The following is an 11,294-nucleotide window of genomic DNA, read 5'->3' on the forward strand; positions in this document are numbered from 1 at the left end:
CTGCCCCACTCTGGTCCTCATGTGCCACATGTCCAGCCTCATACTTTGCCCTCTCCTGAGGTGGAATCCCCTGATCCTACCAAATTCAGACTGGGTCCAGAGCTACAGCACAATATGCATTTGAATCAACAGCTGCCCCACCTCTGCACAGACTCCCAGTTGTGGCAGAACAAGTTGTGTAAGGTGACTGGAGCCCATAAATGTGTACTTATAGCTTGTACATAGGTTGATGGGTGTTGTTCAGCTTTTGCTTCCCATCCTGCTTATTTGCGAGCAGCTATCAGTTAATCTTAGAATTCCAGATGGGTTTAACCTAACACAGCCATAATAGAAATATCCCAGCAATTAACCCGTTATAGCTCTGGAGGAAACATCACAAGAACTGGGTTTAACAGATGCATTGCCTCTTGCAGCTCAGCTCCATGTCTGTCTCTATGGCACTCCTAGGTGCTATATTCCTATGTGAATACAAGAGTTATGCAGTCAGGCAGAGAGAAAGAGTGAGATAGACAGCACCCCAATGTAACAATCCATTTCCATGTATACTTGTGCATTTGACTTTGCTATTCACTCCCGCACACCTTCACTGTGCCTGAATACCAGGTGCTGAGGTTACTTTGTACTAGCAAGGGAGAACTGAGGGACTTAGTATTTCATATACATCACACAATGCCTGTTACCATGACACACACAGGCTTCAGACTGACAGAACATGAGGAGAACCAGTCACCTACTAACTCAGGGACAGAGGAGCTACTAGATTTTGTTTGCTGGCAAATGATTGAATGAGGACTAGGTGCTTTAAACTTGTAAGGGTTTGAAGAAAGCCAGATGACAGATGCTATATTTTAAGTCTCACTATAAACTCAGAAATTACCTCAGAAAGGAGGCCAGGGAATAAAGAAATTCTTCTCCTGTGAATATAGGCTGAGCCTCTCTAATCCGTCTCTCTCTTGTCCGGCAACATCCATAATCTGTCATTAGTTTAGTTAGCTGAACAACCACTTATCATGGGTGAGGATAAGTTCTTTGTGGTCCCATGAAGTGTTTCCATCCACCAGTCCTGGCTCTCAGTGTTCTGTGCTGTTATTTAGCTGCCATTTACCACAAATGTCTTCTAAGAGCCCAGTGAGCAGTGGAAGTAATGGTAACACTGCTAGACAATGCTGACCTCCCATGGTCCAGCAAATTCTCTGTTTCAGCACTGGCCAGATACCAAACATGGCAGATGACAGAGGTTCAACCTGTACCAAAGTGTAGATATGTAAATTTTATGCCAAAAATCATTCTTATACAAATATTAAAAAGGGAACTTTCATGACGTGCCTGAATATCAAAAGCCAGTGGCAGAATTCTTGGAATCTCTTCAAGAAGGATCTGTGGGAACTTTACAGCTTAACAGATTTTGCTTTCAAAAGTATTTCCAAAGTTCTTCAAATAACATGTGCAGTGGGCTTGCCCTATTAACACTTTGTTCATTGAAAAATTGAATAAAACTGGATGCTGGCAACTAACTCAAAGTCCTTTCTAAAATTTACATTCAGAGTCATGCATTCAGTCCTTCTGTGACACCTGAAGTAACATGTAGAGGAAAGGGAGGTGTAATAGTAGTCATATGTAGTTTACACCCATCTCCTCTCACACCAGCAAGGCTGAAGTAACTTTCACACTCAACTGGGTGTGAGTAAAAATCCAGTATTTGACTATTCACCCACGCATAACACCAACGTCTCCTTTTCCCAATGAAATAACTCTGTTATATTTTGTTTTCTCAAACAGCTACAGACCATGTATAATAAGAGGATGCAGGTCCTGCAAGGATAAGGGGAAGCATGCAGGATGATTGAACTGTGTGGTTTCAGTTGACGCTGGCCAGGCAAAGCACTTCAGCTTCTGTTGGAGAGATTCTTGGGAGTACAGAACATCACCATGAGCATTTAGTAAGGGCACAGTGATGCCTCAATAAATATCATCTAGTCTCTTCTTTGTCTTGTCAAGAAGGAAAGCTCATAACTTTCTCTAACCGGCCCAGTATATAATGTCATCTGTCAATGACACCAAATTATCACATGCAGCGTTCATTCTTACTGGCATATCAGGACAGGAGAACACCCATCTCTGGATTTCTGTTACCTTCTGTGTTATGTACACTATTACGATAGTAGGAAATTCTTTCATTCTGTTCATTGTAAAAACAGATCCAAGCCTCCATGAGCCCATGTACATTTTCCTTTCCATGTTGGCAACCACAGACCTTGGCTTATCAATAACCACCATGCCAACGATACTGGGCATATACTTGTTTAACTGTAGGGAGATCAACCTCAATGCCTGTTTTGCCCAGCTGTTCTTCATCCACACGCTTCAATGCATTGAATCCTTCATGCTCTTGTTGATGGCTTTTGACCGCTTCATTGCTATCTGTAACCCACTGAGATACGCTTCCATCTTAACCCTGCCTAGAATAGCCATGATGGGACTGGTGTGTGTGCTAAGAGGGGTGGCCTCAATGATCCCACTCCCTTTTCTTCTGAAAAGGTTTCAGTACTGTCGAGACAATGTCCTTTCCCATTCTTACTGCCTGCATCAGGCGGTCATGCAGTTGGCCTGTTCAGACATCACAGTCAACAACATCTATGGTTTGTTTATTACACTAGCAACAATGGGTTTGGACTCTCTGTTCATCCTCCTATCTTATGTGATGATTCTCAAAACAGCTCTGAGTGTGGCATCCCATGCAGAGTGTCTCAAGGCCCTGAACACCTGCGTCTCCCATATCTGTGCCGTCCTCCTTTTCTACACAGCAGAGATTAGCTTGGCTGTGATACATAGATATGGGCTGAGCTCTTCTCATCTGCTTGCAATTCTCCTGGGATACGTTTCTCTGCTTGTTCCGCCACTGATGAACCCAATCATATATAGCCTGAAAAGCAAACACCTTCGTGGAAGGATCGTCAGGTTGTTCATCAAATGAAGGGTCAGTCCAGCACCCAGTTTCCACCACTATGCACATTTGGCCACCCAATCATCCTGGACCCTTACTTCTGGAATGACATGACTTTTGCCGCTGCAGAGAGCAGTTCCCATGACAACTGTGTTCTGGAGAAATGGAAGAGGGGCTGTCCCCACCCGCTGATGAGAGAGGCCAGGTCTTTTGGGGAAGAAGACCAAGGCAGGCAGGAGTGTTTACAAAGTGTCTGTGTTCACGGAGCGTGAGGAGAATAATGGAAGATTAGTAAATAAAGCATCATGTGCCAACCTCAGAATTCATGTTGATGTGGTCGATAAAGAGAAGTGATATGAATATTTTTTCCTACTTCACCTGGCTTGTGACTGTTCTGTCTCTGGTTAAACAGCCGCAGACCTTGTAAAAAACTACAGAAATCTTTTGCAGTCAGGCTTCTGGCCTTCTGAGCACTCTGGTTACTTTGTGAACCCTGAACACTGTACCCTGGCTGCCACTGCCCTGAGACCCACTTTGAGAAATGCTTAATATTCCACCTCTTCTAGGTGAGGGATCTGAGGCCCAAGAGCAGTCCTCATCAAGTATTCAGACACAAAGGCTGCACCCCAGAGAAAGCAGATAATCTGGGGCTTCCACAGTAGCCTGGTCTCCAGGATCTTTCTAACTGTGTCCCAAAGAGATAGGACATGGGGTAGAGGATATGGCAGCCAAAGAAATGTAGGAGTAGGGTTTTATGCAACTCTGAATCTGTGCTGACCCCAGGAAGCATGATAATGGTGGACGGGCTCTGAGTAAAAGTAGTAAACCACCTAGGGTTACTATGGAAAAAATAATTAAAGCATTAAAACATTTGAACTTCCCTGCCGTAGTGGTTCCCAACCTTTTCAGTAACATGGCACACTTCAATGAGATGAAAAATTCCACAGCACAACCACTTTTTTAAGCTGAATCAATTGCTCAGATACATCCCAGTTACTTGCATTTACTATGGTTATTATCTTATTATAGAGGTTTGCAACACAGTCGTGCATACAAGTTAAGTAAGGCTCAGTAGAATTAATGTTTCAAAACCACCACAGAACACACTGTCTTTGACAGGTCAAAGGTGAGTCAGTGAACCTGTGCCATGCTATGGAGGTTGAGTAATTAAGGAACTACTGAAAATTTCAGCAGTTACTCAATTGCTTGTGAAGGGGCAGGGGGCTCAGGTGTCTCTAGAGAGTTGGAAATCCTCTGAAAAGATCCACATTGAGGAGAAACTGATAACATTTCATGGCATACTTGGATAGTTATCCTGCCACACCAGTGTGCCACGGTGCACCAGGTGAAAAGCATTGCTTTAGAGTGATCCTCTGGTCATTTTCTGAACCCTTCTCGTTAGGGTAGCCATATTTCCTTTGGCTGATTACAGGATACCTGGAAAAATTACTCCTACTCAAGTAAGTTCAATGTCAATCAATCAGAACTACGTATCAATCAGAACGACGTACCTAGATTCTTTTATTTATCTTCTTCTCTTTAAGGTTTGCGCAAAGAGATGTGATATACACACCCCCATAAAATTCTCTCACACAGAAATGGACACTGACTGACTGACATGACACAAACCATCCCAGCCAGTTCTCTCCATCTTTAGACTCATGAGGAGAGGTATGAGTAGGGCAGGGAGGTGACACAGCATCAGTGAGACTGAGATCGGATACGGCAGCCTTTCTAGGGAGTATAACTTAAAAAGATGGTGAAAAGCATCCAGTGTTTTGAGAACTAAAGAAGAACACCTTCTTGTGAGCTCCTGAAAGGAGCTCAGTCAGTTTAGCTTTCACATCAGAAGGCTGAGAGGTGACTTCATTGAAGTGTCTAAATGCCTTCTTGGGGAGAACATGTCAGGCATCAAAAGTGCTGTTCAATGTTGCAGAGAGAAGTAGAACAAGCCCAGGGACCAGAAGGTGAAAACGGACAAATTCATGTCAGAAATAAGGCACAAATGTTTCACAGTGAGGATGATTCAGCATTGGAACAAACTGCCACAGAAAGTGACGGTTTCTCCATTTCTTGATGTCTTCTAATGAGGACTAGATGCCTTTCAGGTGTGTGCTTGGATCAAAATGTAGTTACTATTCTCTACCAGAGGCATGGAATATACAGGGATCAGATTCAATTCTCTAATGGCTCCTCTTCAGGCCTTAAAATCTACTTCTTAATTAAAAAAATGAGTTTGGCCTGGGGAGCTTCCTTTGGGCCTTTACTATGCAGTCAGCTTGATCGCCTCACTCGGCTGTCATTGTTGGGGGAGGATCCAGGGGAAGTCACTCAAACCTCTAAAGAGGTTGGCCAGAGTCAGTATATCACCCTCACAAGGGAGGGACAGGTGTGGCAGTGACATTGCAAAGGGCTGTTCCAAGACCTCAGACTATTGTGGGACCAGGTTGGGGAGGTGGTGACCTCACAGAGAAACTCTGACATCAGCCAAGCACGGCACAGGTGTAAGGTAGGGGCAACCTCAAAGATTGCTGTGGCTATGCAGACTCAAGGCTGTTTCTCTAGGTCTCTCCTTGGGGACTGAGAGAGAATTAGGATTAATGTACATGAGCCTGAGGAGTAACCTAAGTGGAGTTTTCTTCTTCTACTTCTCTAAACTACTGATTTTGTAGTCACCTCAGTTTTGTAAGAACCTCAGACAGGTTTGGAATATGTTCAGTCTGATCCTCTTGGTACCAGCTGAATTCTAGGCATAGAAATCTCTAGATTAAGGTGATTTGATTTCCTACGAAAGACTTTGTCCCTTAGAATCTCTTGGGACATTGGGAGTTTGTCCTTTTAGGTAACCCATTTCCTCCTTCACTCCCTCTTCCTCTTCTTCTCTGGCTTCTTTTCTCCCTTTTCCATTTCCTCCTGTCTCCACCAAGGAACAGTTTATTTGATGGGTGGTGGGGGTGGTGTTGCTGTTGCTGTCACTGTGAGGGACCTCACAAAGAGATGAAGTTGGGAAAGTGCTCAGAGACCGATGCCCTCCTGTGGTGACCTGGGCCATGCTTTTGGACTTCTGCTGAGACCCCTCTGCTCCCAGCTCTCAGAGTCACAATGGTGATTGGCCAAGGAGGTGTCTATTGACTGGGAAGAATCAGGTCTTTTTTATCTCAGTTAAGATTAGATAGGGAGCATCATCTGACCATGCATGTGATTGATGGTACTGCTTCTCTGCAATTATTGTTTCTGCACAGTTCCTGATGTTCCAGTGTTTTTCTAATACTTGTTCAATAATGACTATGAACAATTGCTGGCCTGAAACTCATTTGAGAGGACATTACTGTGATCTGTTGGTGTATTCCGAGGGGCTAGCTAAAGGACAGGACATCAGTCTTGCAGGGTGTGGCATTGACATCACAAAGTCCTGTTGCAGGACCTCAGCCTATTGGGAGATGGTGGTGGAGTGGTGATGACCTCACAGAGATCCTGACATCACGCAGGCAGAACAGATGTGCAAGGCAGGATAGAGGTTGGGCTGGGATCACTTTGAGATTGATCCGCCCTGGTGGTGACCTGCAGCATCGTTTGGGAGACCTGCTGAAACTTCTCAGCCTCCCAGTTCTCAGAGTCTCAATGCTGATTGGCTCAGCAGGGGGCCACTGACAGGGAGGAGAAATTTTCCCAAGTTCTCAGCTGTGACCCATGGCTGTCGTTTCTTTTGCAGGCTCTGCACAAGGATTGTCTGACCTCGGGCAGCCCAGGCTGGGGAACCTGCTGGCAGAGTCCTCAGACACACAGAAGCTCCAGTACATCTTGGAGGCGTGCATTGTCAGGAAGGGTAGGGAACATTATTGTCTTAACACTGGGAGAACTGAAAAGGAGAGACTGGAAATCCATTTTCCTGTCCATCATCCTTGGGTCAGGGCAGTGCTATTGGAACCCACATACCTACTGGGTGCAGGTCACTGTTCCACGTCGTGGAACTTAGACAGCTTACACAAAGACAGGTTGCATCTCCTCTACAACCTTAGCTGAGAGCCAGTCAGGTTTTAGCGCATGCTGTAGAGACTCCTGGACTAAGTTCCAGAGGTCCCAGGTTTTAGTTTGCCCATGGTGGTTACACTATGTTGGGTCCTTTGTCCTTCAGGGATTTTAAGGGGACCATGTTTCAACCCCTTCTGCAACCAAGTTTGTATCTAGCTTTGGGTTCCTTCTTCTCCTCCTGCATCAGCTGGGTTGCAAGTCCTCATGAACAGCCTGACTGCATCCCTTGCACCCAGGATCCCTTTGGGATAGAAGGAGCTGGGGGTACAACATAGCTCTAGCTTCTTTGCCCAGTGTCTCCAGCAGAGGGACTTGGGGGACAGACTCCTGGCCCAGGGGAGATTGGGAACCAACAAGAGGATGCTGATGAAGCCCCCTTTCCTCCTCTTTCATTAGAACTCAGCTCAGTTCCCCAAACAAGGGGACTTTGGTGGCAGAGGTGCAACTGCCCATCAGTGATCCATCCAAGGACATTGACTGGCTGGCTGGGGAGGGGGTTTACCAACTCTGCAAACTGCTGCTGTGCAAGAATTAAGGGAACCCAGCTGGGAAATGGGACCCAATAGAAAAGTCCCAGGACAGAGGCCAGGCAACAGGGCCCCTGAATATATGAGCCATCTCCTCTCTGAAACTGTCCCATCACGGGTAAGGGAAGCCCTGCAGAAACCCACTAGAATCATAGAAGAGAATCACAGAATGCTAGGACTGGAAGGGACCTTGAGAGGCCATCGAGTCCAGCCCCCTGCCCCAATGGCAGGACCAAGTACTGTCTAAACCACCCCTGACAGACATTTATCTAACCTGTTCTTAAATATCTCCAGCGATGGAGATTCCACAACCTCCCTTCGCAATTTATTCCACTATTTGGCCACCCTGACAGTTAGGAACTTTTTCCTAGTGTCCAACCTAAACCTCCCTTACTCCTCTGAGATTGTCCCAGCTGGAGAATGAGTCTGTCTTTTTCCTCCTCCCCATACTCCATGTAGAATCAACCCTCTCCCCGCATTCCCCAAGCACCAAGCATCCCACCCACCATAGAGAGCCCTGCTATTCTGTGGCGCTAGAAATGAAGCTCAATGGCAATGGAAGAACACAGACACTGAAACCACACAGGACAATCTAACAACAAGAAGCTGCTAAGGAGCAGCTGGCACAGGGAGATGGAGGGACGGGAGGCAGGAGTTCTGCCTACAATGAGGCTGGAGTAGGTCTGGCACTGGAGGTCACTAGAGATGAAGATGAGTCCATCCCAGGGTACCAGTTACCATTAATCCTCCCTGATTCCTTGGGGGCATCTACATCTCTGACATGCCTGTGTTTTCTTCAGACAAGAGGACACCATGGCCACAGTGATGTGCCAGCCCCGCTCCAGCTGATGCTCTCACCAGGTGCCCCAGGCTCTGTGAAGGCTGCACAGGGTGCGGTGCATCTGATGAAGATCCCCACCAAAGAACCTGCTACAGCTGGAGGAAAAGTCTCAAAGGGAACCTGTCATGGGGAACACATGCCTACACATTAGCTAGAAAACTACAAGGTTAATCAGGGCACTGCCAGCTGCAGCTGACTGGCATGGTAAGAGCATCCGGGAAAGGAAAGGCCCAGGCTCCCACACCGACACCCTCCCTGCACATTTCATGGATGGACCCAGACCCTTTTACCTCCAGTGGGGAGGAGGAGAGGGGAGAAACATAAACCCTGAGCTGTACATTGTGTTGCACTCTATTAATCTGGAACTCAACTGGTGAACTGGCTGGAGGGCCAAGGCCTTAGATTCCCATAACTCAGCTGCTTTGATCCCAGACCTCTTCTTATCCCCAATGGAGCTGCTATATAGGAGGCAGCTCCCACAGGAACCAAGATCTTCTCTACAAGACTTGGGAGGAGCCAGTCCCTGGGACAACCAACACAGTAAAATCCCTGTTCTCTCAGAGGGAAAACTTGGAGTCCCTGCAGGTTTGTTGTGGGAGAATGTACTGTAATCTCAGAACCAGGAATGGGGTGACAACAGTGGGCCCATATGTGAAAATTTAAACCAGAAGAGGGTTTGTTGTTGTTGCCAACCTTGGATGGAAACTGCTGGCCAGGTGGCAGGTTATAAACAGGGCAAGGACATTAATGATGAAATCTGCTGCACAGGGAAGAGAAGTGAGACAGAGTTTGTACCACATGAACCTACTGAGGAATTGAAAAAAACCAGGAGGGCCTCCTCATTGTGATTTTTTTCAACCAGAAGCTGGCCTCAAGCTACGAGTGCCTTTAATCCATGAGGCTGGAAAGAAAAGAAGCAGAAAATGCAATGAATTGAAGACCTCCCTTTGGTGTTCCCGTCATTGTTAGAATACGCCAGTGGCGTTTGCCATCAAGTGCAGATCAAATGAGCTGATGGGGATCCTGCCCCTTCCCCCTGCTTTGGAGAGGGGGAGGGCATGCAGGAGCCTGTTGGAACTGGGGTGCAGTTTAAATCCCATGTTCCGGTTCCAATGGCCTGGCAGGGAGGGAAGCTGCTTTCAGCAGTTACTCGTTTATTCAGCATCCCTAGCCGGGTGCTCAGCAGATTTTGAAAATGTGCCTGTGCTCACTGTTTAAGAAGGCGTATTCTGTGGCAGATTTGAAACATTAAAGCATTTGATCCTCGTTTGGCTTGTTCTGTGCAAAGCTCTTCAGTACAGTGGTAGCCATAGTAAAAGTAACTAAATGTGACATTTATGAGCAATCCTTTCAGCTGGAAAAAGTGAGTGTGCCGTGCAATTGTTTGTCTCATTGAAGTGTGCCATGTTACTGAAAAGCTTGGGAATCACTGGTCTAGAGTCTCTCAATGGTGCTTCATCCTGCCTTGAGGGCAGGGGGCTGGCAGCCTTTCCCTTCCACTTCCCATTTAAAAGATACTGAAACCTGCCAACGTACACAGTTCCTGCGAGAAGGACAGCTGCTGACAGCAGAAGTTTTCACCCTAAGGAACAAGGAGTCATCAGAGAGGCTGAAGAAGCAGCAGACAATGTGTGTTCAGATAAGGAGGCAAGTGCCTTTATGCAGCATAATGGCACATTGCCTTGGCCATCAGGGAACCTCAGCTGCTTGGCTTTGTGTGCACCAGCTTTAACCCCGTCACAGGTGGCAAATCACTGGAAGCCAAAGAGGAGGGGATGGGTGGTGATACTAGTCAACTGGACTGGCCAGCCCTGCCCTCCAAGCCAGCCGAGTCACCACTGTTCAGATGGCTCTGATGAGTCGCATGGATCCCATAGGGGCCTGGCTCAATGGCAACAGTGATGCTGTTGTATCTGTGATCTTGGTGATATATAATTATAAACATTATCATAAGATAACCTGATTTCTCCCCTGCAAACCTCTTTCTTTGCTTTACAAACCCAGAGTGCAGCCCAGGGAAGGGAGAGTGCACATGGCTCTGTACATGACATTTTTCCCAGGCTCATTTCAGGAGGGGGTAGTAGGGGCGTGCTATTTTCTCAGAGAAATGAAAAGTGAGGCCAAGGGTCAAAGGAGCCCCAGAGACAGGCACAGATCTCAGTGATCCAGTGGCCACTAGACCCAGCCACCCACAATCTCTGGGTCACCTCATCCACAATCAGATCCTTCCCTGCCCCGGCAACAAGAGCTTTTGCCCTCTGGATGTGCTGAAGGGTTGTTGTAAAGATCACAGGGGACGGTACAGAGGCCAGAAGGCTGATGGGCAAAAAACCGCAACAACAGGCTGGTCAGGAGGTTTCCACCTTTATCTCCCCAGAGTGCAGCACGAGACTCTGCCAATGCCACCTCCTTTGTTTTCTGAGAGGCAGATGAAGACCCTCCAGTGTCTGCTGCAGATTCAGGCAGGTGCAGCTGAGCAGCATCCAGGCAGCTGAGCTTTCAGAGAAAGAATGACCCATTCCTGAAAAGGGAGTGGGAAGGAAACATTTATATTAGATTACAGTAGTTTTCTGTGAGGCGATATTCACTGTTTTTCAGCCCAGCTCTACCTCCGGCCAGGTCTACACAAATCTTAAAGTGGATTGTAGATGCAAGTGCCTTGATGGTGTCTCTGACAGACCATGCTAAGGACAGCAATAAGGCCAAGGACAGGGGTTGGCAACCAAAATAAAGAGATGAGCTTTTCTTTTGTTTTTTTTCTCAAATTCAGTACAAAAAAAAATAATTCAAGAGCTGCAATGCACGTGAACAAAACTTTATTCACAACATGATCCAAACAAAGATATAGTGACATATCCCACAATGCTCTGCACATACTAAAGAGGGAATTGGGCTAGTTTTGTAAAGAAAAGAGAAACTGAGAGGGGACATGATAGCGGTTTTCAAATAC

General features: G+C 46.6%; 1 protein-coding gene across 1 annotated transcript; it reads left to right on the top strand.

The window, feature by feature from the left end:
• The first annotated feature begins 2,038 nt into the window (after positions 1 to 2,038).
• Positions 2,039 to 2,974, top strand: LOC142003099 (olfactory receptor 51G2-like). Its single transcript, XM_074979772.1, has one exon. It carries the CDS (start codon positions 2,039 to 2,041, stop codon positions 2,972 to 2,974), a length of 936 nt encoding a protein of 311 aa, XP_074835873.1.
• Positions 2,975 to 11,294: the final 8,320 nt, after the last annotated feature.

This window comes from Carettochelys insculpta, chromosome 1 (genome assembly GCF_033958435.1).
Source record: "Carettochelys insculpta isolate YL-2023 chromosome 1, ASM3395843v1, whole genome shotgun sequence".
NCBI lineage: Eukaryota > Metazoa > Chordata > Testudines > Carettochelyidae > Carettochelys > Carettochelys insculpta.

Bases quoted from the DNA above. Each gene is read 5' to 3' on its own strand.
- LOC142003099 (XM_074979772.1), top strand. From the start codon at position 2,039: ATGTCATCTGTCAATGACACCAAATTATCACATGCAGCGTTCATTCTT.